Source organism: Pleurodeles waltl, chromosome 6 (assembly GCF_031143425.1).
Source record: "Pleurodeles waltl isolate 20211129_DDA chromosome 6, aPleWal1.hap1.20221129, whole genome shotgun sequence".
Classification (NCBI taxonomy): Eukaryota; Metazoa; Chordata; class Amphibia; order Caudata; family Salamandridae; genus Pleurodeles; species Pleurodeles waltl.
Window position 1 is genome coordinate 165,113,921 of NC_090445.1, and position 26,976 is coordinate 165,140,896.

The 26,976-nt window shown below is 42.4% G+C and overlaps 1 protein-coding gene and 1 long non-coding RNA gene across 5 annotated transcripts in view; one reads left to right on the forward strand and one right to left on the reverse strand.

Annotated features, from left to right (window-relative positions):
* EZH1 (enhancer of zeste 1 polycomb repressive complex 2 subunit) overlaps positions 1 to 26,976 on the reverse strand; it is a 205,650-nt gene that overhangs the window by 143,889 nt on the left and 34,785 nt on the right. For all 4 annotated transcript variants that reach the window (XM_069237723.1, XM_069237725.1, XM_069237722.1 and 1 more), the window contains exon 2: positions 22,036 to 22,156. In XM_069237723.1, coding sequence (XP_069093824.1) covers positions 22,036 to 22,156 — 121 coding nt within the window. The remainder of the gene's footprint in view (positions 1 to 22,035; positions 22,157 to 26,976) is intronic.
* Positions 10,143 to 26,976, forward strand: part of LOC138299463 (uncharacterized) — a 58,051-nt gene continuing 41,217 nt past the window's right edge. The window contains exon 1 of the long non-coding RNA XR_011204756.1: positions 10,143 to 10,193. This is a non-coding gene — a long non-coding RNA (uncharacterized lncRNA). The remainder of the gene's footprint in view (positions 10,194 to 26,976) is intronic.

Genomic DNA, 26,976 nt, shown 5'->3' on the forward strand with positions numbered 1-26,976 from the left:
ATTTCTTGACATTTTACATTGTGGCACTCGAATCGGCAAGACGCACGATTCTCTCCTCGAGCTTAATTCATGTTGTTCATTGTATGCCCCTATTCTAAGACATTTATTAGGTAGTATTCGAGTTCACAAGTTGTGTGATTTGTTTCCTGAATCCATATTGTGTTATTCATGGTGCACAATCCTTTTATGGTGTTTACTATACATATGAAAAATCGACAATGTGCACAATTCGTGTTGAAACATTTCAAGATAACACAAAAGGCCAGAGTTTCTAGATGCAATATTGCATGGTCCTAGTATGCATTCTCAAAAAAGGATTCATATGACTGGTTTAGAACTTATTCAGAATGTTTTCCTGATTCTCATGTAAAGAAAAAGTACTTGAATTTGAAAGTTTCATTTAATCCATCTTGATTCCCTTACAGGTATCCGGCCATCTTGAAATTTAGTCATTTTAAGCCTAATTCTTAGGTTGTTCATGTTTTCAGAATGACTAGGCTTAGAGTCATAGTGTAGTATAGATTTCATGAAATTTAATTTTCATATTGTGTGTTTTAACCTTTTTTTTTACTACAGGTCTCCTTCCCAGCTGTTCCCTTCCTAATCCCCTCTTCCCCTCTTGAACTCTTAGCCTCTGTGATTTAGCTATCAGAGTCTTGGAGCTGTTCAGTGGTGGACGTGTTGGGAACATGCGCAGACCCTGAGGATCTGGTGACTCTGACACTATATGTACCTTTCCCTCAGAATGCACTGTAGAATTGCTGCCAGCATCTGTGCTGGACCTGCTTCTTGAGTCCAGCTCCTTCAAGCTCAGTTTCGGAGGTAAAATATCTTCTCCTACATGGCAAGTTTCACTTTCTCCTTCTCCTTTGAGCTTGGCTAGTTCCAACTGGAGCTCCCTTTCATGCTCCAGCTTGAGCCTCTCCGGGCTCCATTCAAAGCATCCTAGCCTCCCGCCTGTCCTCCAGCTCCTCTGGGGACAGGCCTCTTGAGGAAACGTTGCTGCTTGCACTGGAAGGTGATTTCTTCCCAGGCAGATACTGATTATCCACAAAATCATCATGCAGGCTCTGCTCTTTTCTAACCACAATAGCATTTTCCTCCTCTGTGGGCTCACCAGCCTCCTTTGTTGGCAACCAAGTCCTTAGTGCCTTTTGCAGCTCCTCATTCCTAGTGATGCTTTTATTAGGACATTTGAGCTCCTTGCAGAACTTTATGAGCGGAGGCACCATAGAGGTCTCCAACCTCTCCTGCTCAAACACCAAATCTGCATCTCCAACTGATGGCTCACCAGACTAAGACATGATTGTGAATAAAACTCTAAATTTGCAAAAAGAGAAAAATCAAACCAGTATGTTGGGCTGCAATATGGAGGAAGTGTACACCAATCTCTGTATGTAAAATACAAATACAAGTCCTATCTTCACCGCTGACCACCAATGTTAGAAAAGGGGTCTCTAGTTGGCAGTGGTTTGCACCTTGTCCAAGTAGGGACTCTCACTCTAATCAGGGTAAGGGAGCCACACAGCTAAGATAAACTCTGCTCACCCCATTAGTAGCTTGGCACAAGCAGTCAGGCTTATATCAGAGGCAATGTGTAAATTATTTGAGTACACCCACACACAGTGTTGTGTACTCCGAGTAAAACAAGACCAAAACAACAAAAATCCAAAATGCACAAGTAAAGGTATGAATATAAAAAAATGTAATCTTATTATAGCGCTTAGAAACACAATAGCTTCAACTGGGGCTATCTTGGCATCTTGACGGAGTCACTTCCAACCATACAACGCCACTCGCTAGGCAGCGTGGGCCAGTCACAGAGTCGCACAGACACCGAGTACAGTACCTTGATGAGCAAACAAAGATGTTGCAGGGAGTCCAGGAGGTGCGGTGTCGCTGAAGCCGGTGCAGCAACAGTTCCTTACTGCCACTGGGGCGGTGAGGTGTCTGAACCTTACTGCTAGACAGGGGAGGAGAGGCGTCAGTTCTTTACAGGTGCAGGGGAGGGGAGGTGATGCGGTGTTGGAGGTGAGGCATCGGTTCCTTATGACAAGACGGGGTCAATAAAGCCAGCAGGCCAAGATGTGAAGCATCGACTTTGTCGGGTGTCACGACGTCAGCGACACGGCACTCAGAACTCTTACTGTGGTGGGACTTCAGATGGGTGTAGCGGTGTCAAGCCTGTGTTGCAGATCAAGGTTGTTGCACTCTGCGGTAACCATGGCTCCAGTGCAGGCGGCAGTACAGAGTCTGAGAGAAGCGCCATTTCCAAAGTTACTCTGCAGTCGATGTGCTTAGTTTCTTCTTGGTTGTACAAGAGCTGACTTTCAAAGACCCAGAAACTAGATTTGGCACCACTTGGCAAGTCAGGACTCTCACCAAGAGAGATTAAGCCTTTGATGCCCCCGAGACTTAACAGGAGACAAGCTCAGTTCAAGCCCTTGGAGAACCTTGGAAAGCAGAATGTAGAAAGCCTAGTCCAGTCCTTTCACTCCCAGGGACAGAAGCAGCAAGCAGCAGGCCAGACGACAAAGGAACAGGCAGAGTGGCAGTCCCTCCTACAGCATCCAGCTCTTCTTCCTGGAAGAATGTCCTCACTCCAGAAGGGGTCTAACTATGTGGTGACAGAGATTCAGTACCTATACCCATTTCTGTCTTTGAAGTAGGCAAACTTCAAAGAGAAGTCTTTGTTGTGCACAAGACCCTGCCTTTCCCTGCCCTGGCCACAGGCACACTCTAGGAGGTTGGAGGCTGCTTTCTGAGAGGACAGGCACAGCCCTATTCAGGTGCAAATGTCAGCTCCTCTTACCACTCTAGCTCAGGAAGACCCATCAGCCTGGTGATGGGCCAGCAGGATATGCAGGACATACCTCAGCTCCCTTTGTGTGGCTATCTACAGTGAATAAACAAACAGCTCAATTGTCATCCTGACCCTGGTGTGCATTCCACAGACATGCAGAGGCATGGACTGGTTAAGCAAGAAAATGGGCACTTTCTAAAAAATAAAAAAAAGGCATTTTCAAACCTACAATGCAAAAACCAACTTCATCAAAATATGTATTTTTAAATTGTGAGTTCAGAGACCCCAAACTCCAAATCTATAGCTGCTCCCAATAAGAAATTACCATTAAAAGATATTTCAAGGTAATCCCCAATTTACTCTATGGGAGAGGCAGGTCTTGCATGAGCGAAAACAAAATTTAGCAGTATTTCCCTACTAGGACACGTAAAACACAGCCGTACATGTCCTACCTTTTAAACGCACTGCATCTTGCCCACATGGCTGCCTTGGGCCTGCTTTAGGCGTGACTTACATGTAGTAAAAGGGAAGGTATGGGCCTGGCAAGTAGGTACACTTGCCTTGTCAAAATGACAGTGTAAAACTACCCCCACATACACTGCAGTGGCAGGTCTGAGACATGTTTACAGAGATACTCATGTGGGTAGCATGATTAGTGCTGCAGGCCCAATAGTAGCATTTGATTTACAGGCCCTGGGCACACACAGTGAACTATACTAGGGATTTACTAGTAAATCACATATACCAATCATGGAAAAACCAATCCCCAATACAATTTACACAGGGAACACTTGCACTCTATCACTGGTCAGCAGTGGTAAAGTGTCCAGAGTCCTGAAGCTAGCAAAAACGAAATTCATCAGGGGATCAAAAACCAGGAGATCACAAGCAAAAGGACAGGGGAAAATACGCCAAGAGGTGACAGGTCTAAAAGGTCCCCTAGGGTGGCACAGCTCATGCTTCAGCCCTTGGGGACCCTCTTTAGTACCTCAGGCCCTAGGTACCTGGGGTACCATTTACTATGAACTTGCAGAGGGTGCTAAAGGATTTGCCAGTTTGGGAAACAATTGTACAGTTTTGGGAAAGAGATCTGGCACTGGGACCCTGGTTAGTAAGAACCCAGTGCACTTTCAGTCGAAATCACATCATGTACCAGGCAAAAAGTAGGGGTAACCATGACAAAGAGAAGCACTTTCCTTACATGATTACCACCCCCACCCAATGCCCAAACAAAGGAGGATGAAACTAACCTTTGCAAAGAGAGTCTTCATATTCTAAGCGGAAGATCCTAGAAAGGTAATTTGCATTGGCATGGTCAGTCCCAGGGTTGTGTTCCACTGTAAAGTCCATTTCCTGTAAATAGATGGACCACCTTAAGAGTTTGAGGTTTTCACCTTTCATTTGCATTAGCGGTCTGAGAGGCCTGTGGTCAGTTTGAACAGTGAAGTGACAGCCAAACAAGTATGGTCTCAGCTTCTTCAAGTACCAAACCACAGAAAAGGCTTCCCTCTCAATGTCACTCCAACGCTGCTCTCTGGGGGAGTAACCTCCTGCTAATAAAAGGCAACAGGTTGGTCATAGCCATCATCACTAGTTTGGGATAGAACTACTCCTATCCCATGTTCAGAGGCATCTGTCTTCACTATGACCTGCTTTGTATAACCTGGAGCATTCAGGATGGGTGCTGAGGTCGCTGTTTCCTTCAGAGTGTCAAAAACTGTTTGACTGCTCACTGTCCAGTTCACTTTCTTTGACATCTTTTTGAAGGTCAGTTTTGTGAGGGGAGCCACACTTGACCGATAACCTCCTGTAGTACCCAGTCATGCCAAGGAAAGCCCTGACTTGGGTCCGGGTGGTTGGAGCTACCCAGTCCAGAATTGTCTGGATCTTGGTTTGTAGCGCTTGAACTTGGCCTCGACCTATAAGGAGGCGCAAGTATACAACTGTGCCCTGCCCTATCTGGCTCTTGCTTGCCTAGATAGTGAGGCCTGCACTTCTCAGAGCCTCAAGGACCTTACCAAGGTGGATCAGGTGATCCTAACAGGTGGAACTAAAAACAGCAATACCATCAAGATAAGCTGCCCTAAAGGATTCCAACTGAAGAAGGACTTTGAACTAAAGAATGCCAAAGGTTGGTGAACATAACGGTAAACTGATAATGCCCATCTGGTGTAGAGAATATTAATTTTTCTTTGGCTCCAGGGGTCAGAACTGCCAGTGCCCTTATGTCAGATCAAAACTAGTGAGATACCTGGCTGCCCTTAACCTGTCAATTAAGTTTTCAACTCTAGGAATGGAGTGTACATCACTGCATTGAGGCCCCTATAGCTACACAAAACCTCATCTCTTGCTTCCCACCCTGGGTGTGAGGTTTGGGGTCTAAGACAACTGGGCTGGCCCGGGGGCTCTCAGAGGGTTCAATGACTCGCAATTCCAGCATCTTGCAGACCACATTTTTGATGCTCTCTTTGACATGATCAGACTGCATGTATATTTTGTTTTTGACAGATAGGCTGTCCACAGTGTCCACATAATGTGTACACCAGTTGGTATGACTAGGTGTCTGAGACAAGAGCTCAGCATACTGATGCAGAACTTGCCTGCAGCCAGTCTGCTTTTGGTCAGAGAGGGTGTCTGAAGAGATCACTCCTGTTACTGACCTATCTTTAGGGATGTTGGAGAGGAGGTCAGGGAGAGGCTCACTCTCTGCTTCCTGATTTTCATCTGAGCATGGTAATTTCAGACCTCTCGTGATACAGCCGAAGGCGATTACCATGAATGGATTGACTTTGAATCTTGCAGGGTCCTCTTGAGCTCCCACAAGATCCAAAGTCTACCAGATGGGCGAGTTCCCCTTATCTTTCCAGGATAGGGTAGGGTCCACTCCATTTGTCTTGTTCTGCCCTGGTTGGAACTCCACCAGGGCAGCCTTTGGGTCATACCAGAGATACTGGAGCTCTTGGCTGGCCTCAGCATTTGTAGTTGCTTTCTTCATACACTCAGCCATTCTGGAGCGAAGGCCAAGCGCATAATCGACAATGTCCTGTTTGGGATCTTTGGGAAGCCTCTTCCAGCCTTCCCTTACTAGACACAATAGTCCCCTTAGAGGATGGCCAAACAGAAGTTCACGGGGGGGAAACCCTAATCTCTTACATGGCACTTCCCTGTAGGCGAAAAGGAGGCATGGTAGTAAGACATCCCATTTCCTTCTGAGTTATTCGGGGAGTCACCCAATTATGCCTTTCACAGTCTTGTTGAATCTCCCACAAAGACCATTGGTTTGGGGGTGGTATGGAGTAGTGAACTTATAGGTCACTCCACATTCTGTCCATATGTATTTTAGGGAAGTCTGTCTGACACAACCTCCTATGGAAAGCCACTCTTGTAGAGGATACCAATGAGGGCCCTAGCTACTGCAGGAGCAGTAGTAGTCCTTATGGGAATTGTCTCAGGATTCCTGTTACCATGATCCAATACTACCAGTATAAATCTGTTTCCTGATGCAGTTGTAGGGTCAAAGGGACCGACAATGTCAATCTCTACCCTTTCAAAAGGAAACCCAACCACTGGAAGTGGAATTAAGGGGGCCATTGGGTGGCCACCTGTCTTGCCACTGGCTGGACAGGTAGCACAGGAGTTTCAAAACTCCTTCACCTTCTGGGACATGCTTGGCAAGTAGAATTGGTTCACCAAGCTACTCCACATTTTGGTCTGGCCAAGATGCCCAACTGCAGAGATGTCATGGGCCAATGTGAGGATAAACTTCATATTGTTGAGGCACTACCACTCTCCTAGAGACATCAGGTTTGGGGTATTTTGCCTCAGTGTACAGGAGTCCCTCCTCCCAATAGGTCCTGTGGGAGCCACCGACATTTCCAGTTTCCTGATCAGCTTGCTGTCTCAGGCTTTCAAGAGTGGGGCAGGTCTTCTGCCCTTGGCTCAGATCTTCCCTAGAGGGTTTCCCTGGGCCCAAGAAATCTGTCTGATAAGGCCCAAGCTTCTGGGGATATTTTCCCTCTGTGGCTGACAGGTCTACTCCCTGAGGAAAGGGGACCTGATCTGGGATCTGTTTAGAAGATGGTTTCGTAGTCTTCTTGCCCTTTCTCTTGGAAGGTTGGGCCACTATCCCAGGCTCCACCTCTTCTTGTTTACTCTGGGCTCTGCACTGTGCTCTGGTTTTCACACACATCCTTTCAGGTATACCCAGCATCTCCTGAGCCCATGCGGAGGACTCCACATCATTGCCTAGCAGACACTGTACACGAATTGCAGGATATATCACCACCTTCTTTGGGCCATTAACCCCTCATCATTCTAAGGACACCACTGCCATGGGATGTACCTTAGCCCAATTATTAGCGTTGAGGACTGTGTATGTCTCATCAGTCAAGTATTGTTTGAGGACACCAGTTGCTCAGTCACCATGGTGACACTGGTACCAATGTCTCTCAGTGTCTCAAATCTAACCCCATTGATAGGAAGCTGTTGTCCGTACCTCTCCAGATTCCTGGGCCAGACAGCCAGGGCAGCTACAGCCACCGCACCCTCTGAAATTAGACTTGTCAGGGTCTACCTGGAATGCCATCTAGAGACTTACCACCTCATTTACTGCAGATGCACTGGAGGCATTCTTTTTTTGGGACAGTTAAGGTCTCCAGTTCGGTGTTCAAGAGTTTTGTAGTCATGACAGCAAGCCTTTTTGGAATCCTAGTTTTTACCCAGATACTCACCCTTTAACTGTGTAGAGTTTCAGGGGCCCACCCTTCTGCACCCCTCAAATCATGCTTATTTAGTATCTATTATACTACAATGATGTACGTTTTTAATGAAGTGCCAAAGTTAATGAATACATGCAATATGCCACAATATGTGTGTGCCAGCACACCTCTTTAGTGTATCAAGCTTATCCTTGCACTCTTCTTTATTTTAAATTTTCTGGCTTTTTAACCCATGCACCAAGACCCAAAGTTCTGCAATGTTATCCTATGGAAGGAAGAATAAGTTCTGCAAACGGGTATAGTACGACTTGCAGGACCAATCTCCAGGAGTTAAGGTGAGTGGTGGGCAATGTCCAAAGCAGCACCACCAGTACAGCACCAGCAGCATGGGGGCAGCAGGGTGCAGGGTGTAAAACCGCATCGGGAACCCAATGTGTTTCAATAGGGATTGGTCTCTGCGGGAAAAGGCTGCAGGCTATTAAGCCAGTCTGGATAAACCAACAGCGGGGTTCAGGCCTCACAATGCTCGGGGGGGACACAGAGGGACACCTTTGGTCTTCCTCTCCACGGCCCAGGGTCTACAGGTGTCTGGTTTTTCTTACTGGAGTGGTCGTGGTAGAAGGGGCATGCATGCAGAGACTGCAGGCGTCATTGGGGTTTCCAGAAGGGGTGAAACCACAGTGGATTTGAACTCTGGAGTGCTGGGGGACCTTGTTGACACCAGTGGACCACTTCAACTTGGATCTGAGGGGATGGGTGCGGTGGTGGCTTCAGGTGTCAGGTTTTGGTGATTCCTGAGGCCTCAGAGTCCTTTCTTTGGCGTTTTTAGGAGAACAGGTCAGCTGTTCACAGGAGGTCTTGGTTCTTTATTGAAGGCAGACAGTCCTCTCGGGTTTCTGAAGTTAACAGCTGCTGGACGAGTGGACTTTGATGCAGTTTTTGATGAGGGATGTAGACAAGTCGGCGGGGTTGGTACAAGGTCAGCTGCTTTTCCCTCCTCTCTGATTTTGCGGCTCTGCAGTGTCCTTGGTCTTAGGTCGTCAGGATCGGTTTCTCAGGTACCAGAGGATCCCCTAAATTCTCAATTTAAGGGAGTTAGGGGCATGTAGGGTAGAAGCCAATGGGCTGTTGACCCTGCGGGAAGTGGGCATATCACTGTCCCAGAATTCTTAGGTATGCCATCACAAAGATGGCTACCTCTGAAAAATTCTGTTAACCTCAGATTAGGTCACCTTAGGGGTGGTACTAGCCTGAGGGTGGCATGCCTCCATGAAAAGCTAATTTTCTTGCGTGTCGAGGTGACTATAGGGTTCGGCTTTCTCTAATGTGAGGGAAAGCCAGAATGCATTTCAAAGGCGGCAGCCCTTTGGGGCTTGCGGCCTTAGGGAGGCTAATCAGCACGTCATCCTTTGGAAGGAGGTGTTACACCCTTTGCCCGGGCAGGGTTTTGTTCTGGGCCTCCTGAGAGTAGAAGGCTCTCAGCCTAGGAGATCAGAACAGTGTATTGGGTGGTAGGCTTGCAGAAACTAGTCAGCAAGCACACCAGAGCTGGTAGGTTTTCAGGGGGGCACCTCTAGGGTGCCCTCTGGGTGCATGCATTGATAAATCCATCACTGGCATCAGTGTGGGTTTATCAATACGTGATGTTTGATACCAAACATCCCTATTTTCAGTGAAGGCATCATGTAGCTGGGGAACTCGTTTTTACCAGTGTCCAGTCCATGGTTTAAAATGGCTGCTCTGGTCTCTTGCACTCCAAATTATAAATGTACAGAGGGGATAAATATATATTTGTGACTATCCTAAGTGGAAAAAAAAAAATCAATCAATCACTGAAAAACATTTTCTATCTTTGCCATTACAATTATTTATAAATTTTTGTCTCTCTTTGTCTAGCTCTCACCAATTATATAAAACATGACAAAACTATGACTCAATCACAAACCATGTATACAAACAATTACTCATACACAAATCATCAAAACACATCTAACATTTAACACACAATATACTAAAACAATATTCAAGGAAGCCTCTTACACTGAAATCATTCAATTCACGAGCTGCTAAACCTTTGTGGCAAGCAGTATTATACTCTGAGGTAATGATATTTACCATTACTCCTTTGTTGTCTGACCATTTCTTTTAACTTTACAATATGCACTGTATATACTGCGTTATATACGCCACTGAGGAACCATGTTCCACGTTTGGACGTTACTACTACATGTTATGTCTTGCGCCCATTTTGGACTCATAGCTTTTTTCAATAATACTATCCTTTATTTATTCCAATTTTTGCAATGTTTTACTACCATCTTGGGGTACACTTGCAAACACGTCTCTACATTCTATATTCACCAGCATGCTTCATCATTTCACGTTCCTCTTTACCTAGAAGTAGCTCACAGTAATCTGTTCGATCTAAGCTATTTACACCTCTCGGCTCTCGTTCTTTCCCCACCTCTTCGTTCCTGCTCTTCACTCCCACCTAACCTCTACAAAATGGCCGCCTCTTTTCCTTCGCTTTTGATATCTACGCCAATGCCGTTCTACAGCATAGTCTCTTTTCCATGTTGCTGCAGGTGGACTACTTACTAAGGAAGCGCGGGGCTCTCAGACCCTAGACGCGCTCCATCGGACGGATTAGGTGCTCCCCGAATACTGAACAGGTATTTTTGTGACTTTCACTAGACGCTATATACTGCACACGGGACATCTGTGTCCCTCCAACTTACTTGTAAGCCTCGTTGTCTGTATATTATTTTTTTAACAAAGGGAAAACACATCTCTTTAAATAACGCCGTTTGAGCGTGCTTCTTTCATAAAGCGAATCACACATAAATGAGCGCCCACACCCATTTAGCTGCTCATGTTCCCTTAAGATACCATCCTTTGGAGTAGGCTCTTTTAACCGAGTTTGCTCCATTTCCTTTTTGGCATATTTACTCTATACGGATAATCTTGCACCACAATGGCGCTAACTGGCCTCGATTTTAGACCACTACCTCACCTTTATTTTAATTTCACGACCTTATTATCTACGATCCCATACGCATTTTCGAAGCCCCTCAAATCTGGGCCTCCACACCCTCTGGGTTTTCCCTTGTGCCTTTTTTACAGGCGGTTTTTGTTCACGACCCCAGGACTTTTTTCTCACTACAGACTCTCTCGCTTATATAGGGTCTCGACTGGAGGCTTATCAGGGCCTCTACATCTCTATTTACGACCACTGGACCATTAAACACTCACCTTTGCCAGGTTCAGTGTATACTACCAACTTACCTTCACATCGGTTTGCTGATACTTTTTCCTTGGCCGGACGGGCCCAGGTATGTTCTTATGATTAATCCCCTTTATCACGCCTCCTTCTCCACCCTACATAGCGGTTCTTTTCCCTTAACTGGAGTCTTCTACTGGGCACCTCTTTTCTCTACCATCTCACGTTTGTGTACTTCTGCACTCTAGCGCATTTGCTCTACGTGTTTCACTTTTTATGTATATCTAGTACCAATTTAACTACTATGTGCTCATGACTAGGCGTCTTCTGGTTTTAACTCACTTGTCATCTCTTTTTCTTTCACAACATAGCCAATTGGGATTACACGGTTTCACTTGATCGGCTTGCCTTTTGCTTCTCCACTCGCTTGCGTGTGCATGTTCAAGCACTTATCTGAAGCGGATCATGGGCACAATATTTTTTTTGTTGACACAACATAGGCCTATTTCCTTCGGACAACTTTACATACCATTCTGTATTGATTACTGTTTTGCAGCCTTGATAAAGTCACTTGTGTGATGAAACACGTGTTGGCTGTTTTCTGCAAGACGATACAAACCTACGACAAACTTTGCCTATGAATAAAGACACTGTTCAACACCAACCCGGAATCATCGCTTTTCTCTCCGCTTCTGGATTCACACTACCAGGGATACTTTTTCCTAAAACGTTTCTGGACTCTAAATCTCTGTGTGCCTTGGTCACTTTGCATTTATTGTCATTGTGTATCTTGTTACACAACTCTCTGTGCCCATTAGGGTAGTAGGGCACCCGACCAATTGCCACCAATTTCTCACTTCATTGACTTTGTTGTTTTATACGAGTTGTAACGATACGGAGGTGCGGCATCTTCACCGCTACTACCCTTATATACTAATGATATTTAGTATTCCCTTTTCTATGTCCTTTGTTCCTGGTACTTATATGCGGTACAGTCCCATTTTCATTATCTCATTACTCCAGAATTCCAAACACACTCCTCATAAACGTTGTCGACATGTTTTGGCCGTTGAATTTTCTGGCCTGTACAGGACATCAAAGACAGTGCCTACATATACAATTTAACAATATATTACTCACTAATCAACAAAATCATCAACAAAATCAGAGTCATGTGACAATCATTTCCACCAGGGCTACTAAAAACCCTGTTCACCATAGCCTCTGTTCCACGTGTTTTGCCATCCTAAGCCATACATGCAAACACAAAAACACCATACCACTAAGAAATTTGTGGTGTACCCCTTAAATCATGCTTATTTAGTATCTATTCTACTGCAATGATGTACATTTTTAATGAAGTGCCAAAGTTAATGAATACATGCAATATGCCACTATATGTATGTGCCAGCACACCTCTTTAGTGTATCAAGCTTATCCTTGCACTCTTCTTTATTTTAAATTTTCTGGATTTTTAACCCATGCACCAAGACCCAAAGCTAACCTGGTCTTCAAAGCATAGAATACATTTTCATGGTGCTTTTTACTGACGGCAAACGCCGTTACTTCAATCTGTTTTCTTTTTCTGCAAGCATCGTTGAAATATTCAAAATCATTGTAAGTCATGATACATGCGGGACGTATAAAAATACTAACGTTTACTTACAAATACCACTCAGTTTTTTTTTTATGAGAGCCCTCCCCGTATGTGCACTTTTGCTGCCGATTTCACCGCTATGACCGTTCGAATCACCTGTCAGTTGATCCACGCATGTGCTATAACTCCAGCTATCAGCAAAGAAAACGGAAAAAGGACCACTTCCTTTTGTATGCTGCTCTCGCGTCCATTAACGTGTCGGCCATCTTAACATGTTGTTATTGCAGCTATAAACTGCAACTCTGCAATTTTACCTTTTCTTTGATTCAAATGTAGACAAACAGAACTTGAGAAAATTAGAACCTGAAAAAAATTGGAGCCTGAATTTAAAAAAAAAAAAAAAAAAAAAAAAATTAAAAAATAAAAATAAAAAAACATTTAAATGGGCTGGAGTAAAACCAACCCCTGATTTTTCATTAGTATTAATCCTTTGTTAATGCCCACATCTCATTAAGGTCATTCAGACCTCTTCTAGCCGTACCGTATTTTTCAATTAGTCGTGCCTCCATTCTAGCCAGAACGGAGGTACACTCATTTGCTGTTTTTGCTTTTTCTGCCACATATAAAGTTGACCACCTTATATCGTCGTCTTTATGGCCTTTTTCTATATAATGTTCAACCATTGGTGCACTTCGTACTTCACATCTAATCCTAGACATGTGTTGCAAAATACACGCCTTCACTGGTTGCTTGGTCGGTCCTATGTAAAAGTCAGCATACACAGACATTTGATTTGATACAATAAATTACATTTCTTGTATTGCAATTTGAGAAGCAAAGCTGTTGGTGTATTTTACCATTCACTTCGATGTTCTTCGTATTCTCTGTGTATTTACATGCCATACAGTTATTACATTTAAAGTGACCAATTAGAGGGGGTAAATCTAACATTCCCCACAGATCTTTCTTTTTCTTCACATGATCAGTGAAGGAGGCATGTACCAGTGCATCACGTATATTGCGTCCTCTTCTAAATGATTTTTTTATTTTTTTTATTCCTAATGGATGCAATATTTTCTATTTTTTTTCAATAATAGACCTAATCCGTTTAGCTTTTGGATTATAGGTTAAGACGCATGTCAAGGGGACTTCCTTTTTCTTATCTCTTGGGGTTAGTACAAACTCCCACGGGGTATACCAAGCTCGCTTGCATGCTCCCTTCACTAGTTTCTTAGGATACCCTCTATCTATTAATCCGAATACCAAATTTTCTGCATTTTCAAAGTAATCCTCTTTATTTGTACAATTTCTGCGGATCTGCAGAAATTGACAGTAAGGCAAATTTTCTTTCAAATTGTGCGGATGATTACTAGAGAAATGTAATAACATGTTTCTATCTGTAGGTTTCTTATACAGATTAACTGCAATTTGACCATCTTTTGACTCAATCCATAGGTCTAAAAAATTAATGCGAAGATCTGAAGACATCGTAAATTTTAAATCAGGGGTAAGATGGTTAATCCGTTTATGGAAGGATGATAGTAACTCCAGGCTACCCTCCCATACCATAAAGATATCTATATATCGTAACCATTGTTTTACTTGTTTTCAAAAAGGATTATTGCTGTCATATATCCATTTCTTTTCAAAGTAGTCCATCACCAAATTTGCAATTTCTGGGGCGAAGCTGTAGCCCATGGCTACACCTTTAATTTGTAAATATATGTCTTCACCAAAGGTAAAAAATTACTCTTAAGGCATAATTTAGCCAGGTTCATTATAAAAGGTGTAGGGACCTTATGTGGCAAATCTCTATTATCCAAGTATATACTCATAACTTCCAAAGCTTCATTTTGAGGTATGTTCGTATATAGTGCTTCAATATCTAATGAAACAAACATCTGTGTCTCTTCATCGAAAGCACTGCCCTCTTGCATGTTTATCATATGCATAGAATCTCGTACATATGCCTGAGTTACCCACACAAGTGGTTTCAGAAACATACCAACATATTGTGCTAAGGGCTCTAAAATAGATCCACATGCTGAGATTATTGGTCTACCAGGTGGATTATTTACATCTTTATGGATTTTAGGAAGGATATAAAGAAAAGGAGTGCATGTTTTACCTTGATTTAAAAACTCATACTCCTTCTTGCAAATCCAACCTTCTCTCAATGCGTCATTGGTGGTTTCTTTAATCATACTTTGTAGTCGTGTCACAGGATCTTCTGTGATAAGTCAATAATGATCTTTATTACTAAATAGTCACATTACTTCCAACTCATATTTCCAATCTCTTGCACTGGCAGTAATGGAACTGAGCAGAACAGGGGCATACCTGCTTATGCAGGATGCCCTCACCTGTAATATTAAGCACCCTGCCTTAGGGCTGTCAGGCCTGCTGCAGGGGTGACTTACAACTACTACATGCAGTGGTAGAGGACATGGCACACAGGGATGTGTGGCATGCCGTGTTTTCACTTTTGTCTGCACAAAGACATGCAGCCTGCAATGGCAGCCTAGCATGTGCTTTGTGAGATGGCACAATTTGTGCTTTAGCCCTTAGGGACCCTCATTAGTTCCTCAGGCCCTAGGTACCAGGGGTACCATTTACTAGGGACTTAGAGGATGCTAAAGGATTTGCCAATTGGGGAAGCAATTGTCAGTTTTTAGAAAGAGATCTGGCACTGGGGACCTGGATAGCAGGAACCCAGTGCATTTTCAGTCATAATCACATCATGTACCAGGCAAAAGTGGGGGTAACCATTACAAAAAGAAGCACCTTTGTGCAAGCCAGATATAGTGAAGGTAGTAACGTCTTAAGAATATAAATCTATGTATATGGATTTCCAGGTACTACCAGTAATCTCTAGATTGGTGCATTTTTAGGCAAGATTTTTCTCTGGGGATCATGTTTGAGCGTGGCTGAAGAGTGCTAGCAGTTTAATAAAGATGATCATGCTCTTCCTTTGGGCTCCTGCTAATAGGGCCTGTTCACATCAGATCCATGTGACAGGAGACGTCAGAGGTGGTCAACTATTTTTTATTAGTGTGCTAGGTCTCTCTCAGTCTCCGAGTTCAAAGTAAATTAATAAAGGGGCAAATTATGCCGAGAAACAGTAGTGATTTATACCCACCGAGCACATTTGGAAATCTTTCAGACTGATACACTGCAATTTATGCAGTGACATCGCAAAACTGGATGCACATCTTTTCTGTAACAGACATGTATGTCTCCCATGCACTGTCTGCAGCACGAGTTAAATAAGAATATCACTAGAATGGCCATTTGATGCCTTCTCTGCTTAGACCAGGGGTCTCCAATCTTTTTAATGCTGCGCCCCTCCACTTGAAAAATAAGTAATTGGGGCCCCCCTCAGAATTTTTCACAAATATTTTTGAAAGATGGGAATGTTTAAATATGTCTAGACTTATTTAAACATTGCAATTAAGTACTGTTGCCTCTTTAAAAGGGCAATTACATGTTTCTGCTTAAAATAAAGGCCTATTGTCTGTGTAATGCTTCTTTTGGCCAGAGTCTGGCGCCCCCCCCTGGGACCACTTGAGGCCCCCTTAGGGGGGCCCGCCCCCCAGTTTGAAGACCTCTGGCTTAGACAAATATAGTTCTATCACAAGTCTCCCCCTTCCTATCCATAGCCCACAAAAACTGATGAACAGTCCCACGCCTCCTGCAGTCCTTACACACGGATCATTCAGGCGTTTCTCAGATATGCTGAAAAAGTGTAGGTAATCTATTTAGAAGTGTGTGAATAGCCATCATGCTGTGACAGAGTGAATATTGACCTCACTTGATACACCTTGCTTGGATACACCACTGCAAATGCTCTCTGATGTGAACCTGAGCAAACATCTATGTATGTATAATTTACACCTTGCTACACTTTAGGCTTGTTCCACTCTTTCATGCAGACCTAAAATACAGATGGACGTTCAAGTTCAAACTTTAGATGAGCAAGTCAGACTGAAGCCTGCAAAAAGGATTATAAATCATGTCCAGAGTCTGATGTCTAAATATTTTTTTCTCTTTTGTGCAGCTCTATCCTCACCATATCTTACCTATGTGCTTATGAGATGAGGTGCTTTCCTTTTCTCTGAAATTCTTGAAATACTGCAATGATCTGTGTTTATGAAAAAGGAGGGCCATATGACCTTGCATCCGACAAATTACACGTGAAATATTTAGGCAGAAATAGCCTATATTAATAGAGGAGTATTCATGTAGTAGATAGGAGCTAAAATGGAAGTCATTTTCCTCATAACACCCAACATCAGCACTTACATTTTTTTTAAACAGATGGAAGCAAAAAAAACCTCAGCATTTTCTATAACCACAAAGTACCAAATTCTGAAAGCAGCACTGTAGAAACTTAGAAGTTTATCCCTGCAGGTAGCTTACTTTATTCTCCCACAACATTGGTGTGCACTCATACATTTTTGGAAAAGCTGCTAGATACACTGTATGTATGCTAGTTATAAGCTCCCTGGTTTCTTTATTACCAGTTCGACATAAGCAGAACTGCAAGCACACAATGTACAATTATAATGTGCCTCTCCTAAAGCCCACCTTAACTCCTTAATAAACTGCAGCCAGACCCATTAAACGCAGAAATTCCTGTGTGGCAAAATATAAAACTTAGAAAAAATGTATACCAAATATGCGAACATATCAGTCATTTGCAACAAATGCGGCTAACTGTAATGGGTTGTGATTGGCTGATAGGACTGGAAAGTAAGGGTGATCGACTTCTGGAATACAATCCTTGATGATTGGTATGTTGGCATATTTGGTATAAATGTTTTCTAAGTTTTATATTTTTTAAAATCATACTTTATTCATTTTCTAAATAACAATACAATAAAAGGAGAGTCGCATTTGAGGATTTTCTGTGCTCCACCAGCAACAGCTCTGGAATATATACATGTAAGGTGCGTCTGCCGTCCATTGAAAGCAACAGTGCAACTTCATAACATTGTCGCAAGTTTGCTGCTGAACCCCACCCATACCTCAAAACCATGCTGCCCCGGAATGCATTTCTGTCCAGAATTCTTTTGAACTTTGAGTGGCCACTTGATCCTACTACATTTCAAGTCAGTAGGCATTCAGAATTCTGGCTGAAATTTAGTGGAAGCTGTCTTGTAAGACAACTATTCTTTGAAAGCGCACATTGATCAACAGCAAATCTACTTGTTGTTGAACATGAACTTTGCTTTCAAACAATACAAAATTGGAATTTTCAACATCTAAGACTTGGAATTTCACATAATTTGCCTGTTCCTACCACAAAGTGTCTGTATTGTAACAATCACTGGCAAAACATGTGCTGTTAGCACACTAGAGCAAGATGCACTGGAAGGAGCCAGAAAGAGTCGATCGAGAGGGCAAGAGTTGTAAAGTAGTTCCTTGTATAGGTCAAAGCAAGTACTCAAATGAAGAAGGATACACCTAAGCAGCTAACAGCATTAGGTGAGAGTTGAACACTCCACGGGGCAGAAACAACACATGATTGACAAAGTCTCAAGTCAATGGCTGAAATTGGCAGATTGAGTTAAAACAGTTGAGAGGGGCCCCCTCGATACATATTGGTAGCAATATTTTTTTTCACAGCTGTGTTACCAAATCCCACACTTGAAAACGGCACCCTGGCTGCTGCCAGCTCATTCTGTATTGAGTACCATAAGAAATCAGTAAGAACTTTAAAACGTTTGTTGATAAGCACATGGCATGGTTATATGCGTATGAAAGATGAATAGAGGAAAAGGCGGGAGCAGCAGAGCTCCAATCAGAGGAATCCTATTGCACAGTTAAGCCTTCCGCAGTGTTATCGCTTCTCGCACAACAGAGTGCTAGGTACGGGTGATTATAGTCTTTGCACAGTGAGATCCTGTTAAGACCGGAGCCCTCATTATCACAGTGATTATGTAACACACAGACTTCAGAGGTCTCTGGACCAAATCATTTGCAGTATACTGAAAACCTGGCAGGGTTTTGCATTACATTTGCTTGACAGAGTAGAAACCTGAACCTTACACCCGAGCACAATAGGAAGGCATAAAAAGGAAGAGTAAAGTATTGAGTGACTGAGACCTTTCCGGTAATCCACTCCTGGACAAAAACAGAGATCTTGGGCAACACAGTTCATCTGAATCATCATAGAACAATTACATGTATCTATGTGTAGAAGATTATTAACAACATACTGACAGAAGCCTTTGCAAAAATAGATTTACCTTTAAGGCAACAGGCTGGTTGAAGTTTAAAATCCTACAGTCCTCAATGTAGTAGTATGAATTGTGTTCCCAAATTCATTTGTTGAACCTCGCCTGTGGGGCCTTGACAGGTTGTGTTCAGAAGCTCCTGATGCCAGCAGAACATCATACTGGTGGTTCTTGGTGGTGGTTCTCTTACTTTCTTCACTTCTTGCTGTCTAGCTATTCTGACACTTGGTTTTCCAGTGCTGACTTTATACAATGAGGATAGTAAGGGCCAACAATTAGCATCAACTGTAGGGAAGCATGGAATGGGTTAAGACTGTAACCATTCAAAGCAAGCTAAAGTAGGCTAGATTATCTAAATACAATGGTTCCATTCAGCAATATGGGTCTGTAGAAATAAAGGATTTCTTCCGATAGTACCCATGTTTGTAGGTAAAACAAGTTCAAGTGGCTATCGTGTTTGGCAGGTATATAATTAAAGTTTTACACCAACAGGGTCAGAACTCTAATTAGTTATTATATCTCATTTGTAGCAATACAATTTGATGGGCTTTTAAAATTGAGATTCTACAGAGTAAATTATTCTTCAGTGCAGAATAGCAAATATAACAGTAGGCAATGTACTTTCATAATTGCAGCCATTGTAGTGTTACTAAATAGGTATTCAGATGTCCGACTGATAATTGGAAATTCCAAATTTCCACTGACACTACCTGCATCCAAAGAATTATTTTAAAAGCAGTCAATGGGCATATATTGAGAATTTTTAGAAGATCAATACCAATGATTTTTAACTGAGTTGAACAATACCTCAAATATATTCCCTGCAGTTGTCTCGAAAATGTTCATGGAAAAATATTTCTTTAAGATCCACACCTTCACCACATATCCTCGTCTGTGTATAAAAGCATAACGTTACAATAAACTCCAATGTCATCTTGCAAAGGTTAGAAGCTTTTACCAAACTACCACCAATGCATATTCCACACTCCACTTGCAAGTCTAGTGCACTTTTGCTCTGTTCTACTTCCAATAAGTATGTCACTTTGTGCGAGGTTAGCTTGCTTGGTTTCTGTCCATGTGCAGAACCAGCTGCATCTGTCCATGTGAGGAACTAGCTCCTGCGTCAAGGTAGCTTTCATTGCTGCTCACCATGATGTACCTTGTCTATGTGCGAGAGAAGGTTGCACTTGTTGTTGCCTGCTCTGTGTAAGGGATGCTTGAGATATTGGTGCATCTTTTTTATTTCAGGAATGCTTGCAGTGCTGTTGTCCTCAATGGTCTGTTGTGTGTGTTGAAGGGGCCTTCCTAACATTTCCTTTCAGTGCTTGGCTATTTGTATCTGAGAGAAGCTTGCACTGTGACGCTTGTTATTTTTGTGACTGACATTACACTACTGATGCCTGGGATGTGCAAGAGAGGTTTATTCTACTGTTGTCTGCACTGTTGTTTACACAGCTGCTTCCACGTTGTGTCTTTCATACATAAGTTAGTGTACAATAGTCCAGCAAAGCTATATCTCAATGTCAGAAGCATGGATCTCTAATAAAGGCTAACTGAAATATAGTAGCCTACAATTTAAGTTATTTTGGGGTGTTATGGATTCATTTACATATACTTTAAACGCTGTAAATCCACAATAGTGTGTAATAGTCCAGTCTACAAGGAGTTGCATTCAAGTGAGAGCACGTCTCCTAGCCCGCTAAGTGTTTCTTGTACAAGTAGTTAAAATATAGCTTTGCTTTCAGAAAGTACAGCCAGAAGTAGGTGTAAGCTGGGGACCAGCTTTCCTGCCAGATGCCACTCTTCCCAGATATCTCTACCAAACGTATAGGTGTCCTGTCTGAAGCCTGAGCCTGTGATATCAGTATAGGATATGGTCTTCGTTTCTCTTTGAGACTGTAACCTGTAAGACACTTGCACGTCAAAATATACCTTTGATGGACGAAGCAGCAGCCTGTGAGAAGTATGTAGCATAATGTACTTTTATCTTAGACCTTAGCTGGTAAAATGTACTGAACTTAAAATGTACGTAATATGCTTCATGTCTCCGCCTGTACAATTTCTTCAGTAGGAGTCCTAAGTCTGAAATATCTGGGTTAGAAAAGAGACAGTTTTGAGAGCACTGTTTTGTTAGAAGACTGGGGGCCTTGTTTAGAGTCTGGAACATGGGATACCCTATCACAAACGTGGTAAATATCCCATGTGCCATACTACAAATGCCACAGGGCACATTGCACTGGTAATAAGGTGACAAGATATAATCCAAGTTTGAAATGAAATATCCCATTTGCCAAACTCTAAATTATGCCCAGAATCTGTTATATATATATATATATATATATATATATATATATTTTGAGGGAAGTTGTTGCTGTTATATACTTAAGTGACAGAATTGTGGACTGAGACTTGTCTGGAGATCTGTGTATAGTGTGGAATAGATCTGCTGTTTAGAGCCTGAGCTTATACAGCCTGTGTAACCTTAGGAATAGATCAAAAGCCATAGTTTAAAGGTTTCAAGTCTGCAACCTTCATATGTGTAACTTTAGGATAGCTTGCCTGTGTAATGCCTGAGCCGGTGTGCAGTTAGTGTGACCCGAGACACAGCTTTGCTGTTGAAAGCTTAAGTGTGCATGATTTAATGTACTGCATCATATTCGGATGTTTTAAACTCCATACAATAAGCATAAAATGATATCGACAAGGATGCAATACATGCCAGATCTTGCTTTAAAAAGTGGACTTTAAAAAAAAAAAAATTAATACCTTTCAATATTTTGAGTTGACTGGTGCTCACGTTTGTCTTACAACCACAGTTTTTAAAACATGTAAGCGGATGACTTCCTGTTAAATGTAGTTCTTCTTACTTACCCAGGAATCCATTTGGAGAACTGCATTTTGAAGATGTGTAATTTGTACCACTAATTAGGTTTAAACAGGGGTCCCTGAAAATCTATTGGTGCCCAGGGCCTCAATAGTTTTTCAGATGGAATGGCCTGTCTCCTGGCTTTACAGGGCATGAATAAGCTGAATAACTTAGTAGTAAGTTCATAGTTTTTCCGAAAGGGTTCCTCCAAAATATGTTTGACACAGGGCTGCCGAAATCCATACGATCTCCCTGGGTCCCAGAACTCAAAGGGTTAAGGACCACTGCTCTAATGCGAATGCCCTCTTTCACACAATCACAGGGAACATTAGAATGTGCATATTTAGGTGATACCTTGCCATATGTGAAGTTGCTATGTGTACTGCAAGAAAATTATGATACCAATTTTTTAGATTTTCTGGGCATACACATGAAAGAAGTTTTATTATTAAAATTATTATTAAAGCTGAAATTTCCATTTGCTACCTTCCAAGTTTACGCAGTTTACATTTTTTAAAGTTTAAGAGGCTGCTGCCTACCAGTTGAGTAAACGAACATGGTATAAAAACAAAGTTAACCCAAAGGTCCCTACCTTGGCCCCCATGTTTGACTGGAACCGCTTGAGTTGTCGAAGCCTCATGTACTCAGATTTCACCCTTTTTTTCCAAGACATCATGCTACTCGACGAAGGGGGCACTGGGTTATCCATGGTCCTGCAATTGGAATTGAGAAACCGAGACAATATGGTTAAAAAAGTGAACGGATGGAAACACGTCAGAGAGGTGGTCAAGTAATGAAAATTAAGGAAACGAAATACGAGAGAACAGAGAAAATCCGAGTCCTCTGAAGCCTTCCCAAGTGGACAAGAACTTTCCTTGATCCTTTTTAAGATTCCAAACATAACTGAAATATGCACAAGAATTCAATTGGATTTGCTTCACAGACTCATGCATCAAGAATTTATAATTTACGTAAACTTACCAGTTTGTCTTCTCCGTTATTGCATGGTGTCTTTGAAATCAACTAAATATATTTGCATAGTTCCACAGGGCTTTTGTTAAAATACACAAGGAAAGATTCCAAGGAAGGTAGACCAGGAGAGGCCAAATGGAAGAACAGGCACTGGCAAAACAAATAGATCTCCTCTACATGAGATATTGGCTTGGTCAATGTTTTTAGGCATGTTGAATACGAGGCAACTGACGATGGAAGCATAACTTTTTATTTATTTATTTTTAATAATATTTCTGGAGGGAGCGAGGGAATGTGGGGGAGTAACACAGACAGAGTGTGGGGAAAAAAGCACCACTAAGCAGCCAGTCTTGGCCGCATCATATGGCTTTTTGTGGTGGATGGGGGTGCAACACAGATAAAAGAGGGAGGGCTGATTGATGGGAGGGGGCAACATGAACAACAGAGCGAGGAATGATGGGGGGGGCAAGAAACGGACAATGAAAGGAGGGATGGCAGGTGGGGGCAAGCAACACAGACAACTAACAGAGAGGGGGGGGGGGGATTGGGAGCAGGCAAGACTGAGAACGAAAACAGGGAGGAAGGATGAGAAAGGGCAAACAAAACAGACAACAGGAGAAAGGGATGTCAAGCGGGGGCAAGCAACACAGACACCAAAAGGAGAGAGAAAAAGATGGCGGGTGGGGGAAGCAACACAGATAATGAAAGGAGGTATGGAAGGAGAATCTGGGCAAGCAACAGACAATGAAAGGAGGTACACAGCAGGGTTTGGGCACGTAATACAGACAAAGAAAGGAGGCATGTCAGGTGGTGGACAGCAAAACAAAACCAAAAGGAGGGAGGGATGGCGGGTGGAGGCTAGCAACATGGACAGAGGAAGGAGAAAGGGTGGGTGGGGCCAAGCATATGGACAGAGGAAGGAAGAAAGCAAATAGTCAACCGCAGGAGGGATGAACAAGCAGATGGACTGTGGCACACGGGCAGGTGGAAGGTACATAGAGGGAGTTGAAGTACATTAGGGAGACAGCTGAAAAACCAAGCACTCTTGTAGATCAATTCAACACAAAGAAAACAAGCATTTGCAGTGTGTAATGGGTCTCGCATTTGCTCGACTTAGAGCTATTAGAGTTGTAAAGTCCTAACCGGACTTTTCTTGCCAAATACGTTGAAAACGAAAAGTAAAACAGTTTCACATAAGCGAGTTGATTTAAAGTGCCATGGCAACAGCGTGAAGCACGAAGGAGAGACAGAAAAGGAAACAGAAGTTTGCTCGCAGTCAAACCTATTGTCAATTATCCATGTAACAGGGTCGATGTCATGCAAAGCACCCGACCGAGGGCCCTTGCTTCTATTGACAGAAGTGCTTAGCTTGACCTGAACTGTACTTAGGGGTCCGGATTGGAACTTCACCTTCGGAACTGTGCACCTTCATTTGTTACGTACCAAGATCTCAGGACTGGTACTTTTATAGTTCTGGAAGCAGCAAAAATATGTTGTATTTATAAACCTGGGCAGTAGCTTGTTTATATTCTCATTTCTAGTCCTAGAAAAAAATAAAAACGCAAACCACTAGCGTTAGTATTCAGCTCCCCAATATTCGTAGTGCTGGTATTCAGTTAGAGCTATTTGTAGCGCAGGCCCTGGGACGCCGGATCCTGGTACTTAGGGCCAGATGTAGCAAAGTCCGATTTTGCGAATCGGAAATTGCGAGTCGGTGCTATGGGGTCGCAAAGACCCACCTCATTAATATTAATGAGGTGGGTCGCATTTTGCGACCCCATAGCGAGTCCCTGCACTCACAGGGATGGTGGCCTGCTGAAGTCAGCAGACCTCCATGTCTGTGACTGCTTTTTAAATAAAGCAGTTTTTTAATTCTATTTTGCAGCTCGTTTTCCTTAAAAGGAAAACGAGTTGCAAAATAAAATAAAAAACAACAAAACCTTTTGGTTTCGGTTTTTCAGAGTAGGCAGTGGTCCATTGGACCACTGCCTGCTCTGAAAAACCCTTATTGGCAACATTCACAAAGGGGAAGGGGTCCCATGGTGACCCCTTCCCTTTTGCGAATGGGTTACCACCAGTGTGACACTGGTGGTAACTGCGAATTGCTTTGCGACCGCATTTGCGGTCACAAAGCAATTTAGCATAGCGATGCGAGTGGCAAATAGGAAGGGAACACACTGTCCTATTTGCGAGTTGCACATTCACAATTTGCGAGTCGGTACCGACTCGCAAATTGTGAATGCATCGCAAAAGGCATTTTGCATGGCGCAAACTGCGATTTTCGCAGTTTGCACCATACAAAATGCTTTCGACATCTGGCCCTTATTGTTTTAGAAATTAAGCGAGGCTACTAACATGCCTCAGTTAGGATAGATGAAAACGTCACTATTATTCAGCTACTGCTTCAAATTTAAAGCATACACATAGACTAAAGCCACTCACATCAAACATGGAACTAGAAATACAAATAAATTGAACTTGAAAAAGTACGGTGGTAAAATCCTTTGAATAAACCAGGCTCACCACTGCTAAATGAACGGTGCAAAGCAAACGTTTGGAAACTTAAATCCGGTTGGTGGGGTTTTTTTTTTTTATAATTTATTCCATTGCTAAGTTGACTAACAGGAAAAACTACATTTTCTTTATTAGCGACGGTGGCGTTAATAATCCCTATAGGGGTTAGGTTGAATAATAAACATAGAAATGCAAATTAACTTTTGTTGCGTTTAGTCGTGGGCATTACAAAGGACAATAAATGAGAATATAATCAAGCTACCTTTCATAAACCAAAATGGCAGGAAGAAACTTCGCATCCAGTTGAGGAAAACACTGAATAGAGAATCTATTAATCCCCGCTACACCCAAAAATACCATTAAAGTTATCCTGATAGATACATGTAGTGCTCCAACTTCCATGCTTTCAGTGGTAAGACAACCAATCGCCTTCAAACACCTTTTCTTGTTTTCAAAGTCAACATAAAAGGAGGAAATGTAGGCAGATCTATTACACGGTGCCGCTTTGGCAAAATAAGAGAAACTAAATTAAAAAGCGATGACTCCGTTGCAGCTGGCTAAATGAAAACAAAATATCAATAGGAACTTTGCCTTGAATGAGGGGGGGCCAGGGCTGACTACTTTCGACCCGGGGAACCAGGTTTTAGTTCTGGTGTAGGTTCAACATGCTATGATTCTGGGCAAATAATATGACCTTCCAGGCCTAAAAAGTTTTTTTTTTTTTTTTTTTTTTTAAATCTGACCTTGTGTAATGAAGTGTTGTTGGTGTAGAGAGCTCCAACGCCTCCCGGCCGAGTTGGCACTATCTATAAAAAAACAAGCATTGGCTATACCAATAGGTCTCACATTTGCAAGAGTTAGAGCTATTGATGTTATAAATTACAATGTCTTCTATTTATGTTTATTAGTTTGAAGTGTAGTGGATGGTTGTATTGTGAAGTGGAATTAGGCGTTTTGTTTTGGAATTGTTGGTTGTGGAATTCTGTGTGGTTCGTGTTATGTTGATAGTTGATTTTTGTAATGGTATTATGTGAATAATATATTTGCAGACAATAGATAGGAAGATAGATAGTGATAGTTTGTGTATGAATTTGTGAATGATTTTAAGAGAGCAGTAGAAAGCGTGTGTGAAAGAGTGAAAAAAGGGTAGGGCATGCAACAGACGTATAAAGGAATAGTGTTTGTGTGCATGCAACTTTAAGAAGAGGAGTACCATGCGTGTTTCAGTGATGTTAAGTTTTAAAATGAATTAAAGTGTATTTGAAGTTTTGATTTTAGCTTTTTGAGAGAGGTGGGAACAGTGTGTGAGAGCAAGTGACAGTGGTGAGAGAGAGAGAGAGAGAGAGAGACAGACTTTGGTTTTGTTAACTAAAAATTGTATTAACTCAGTTAGTGTAGTTGTGGGCAACTTTTTGCTACTTGTTCTTAATTATGATTGAGAGAAAAAGTAAGAAATGGTGTATGTATGTTGTTGAGAGTGAGACAGTAAACAATGTATTATTTAGTGTGTGAGAGGTTTTAGATGAGAAAGCAAATACATATTTGCGGTAAACTAATTAAAACAAAGAGTACAGATGGGGATGGCGGCTCCAGGAAGTGGAGAGAAGACAGAGGAGACTCCTGCGTGTAGAGGAGGGCAGAGAGGGACGGTGGGTGAAGCGACGGACACCTTCAAAGTGCGGGGTGGGGAGGAGAGCTGCTGCAGTAAGAGACATGACTAATGGAAATCAGAGACAATGACTTGCGCAAATCGAAGAAGCTCTGTGCGAAATCAGTCAAAATTTCAACCACAGCTCTAAAAATGCAATCACCATTTGTACTTAATTGAGTAATATTTGTCTGCAAACTACTAAAAGGGCAAATAAGCTAATTGTAATAGGCAGTTCCCCATGGAACAATGTAACATCTTCATAGTACTAAACTTTCTCTTAACAACAACAAAACGACAGGCCTGCCGGTAACTCTTACGCATGTGTTCTTTTACTCAGCAAAGGGTTTCCCATTTATGAAGCTGATATATTGGTCCAAGGTGAGCTGTACATTACGG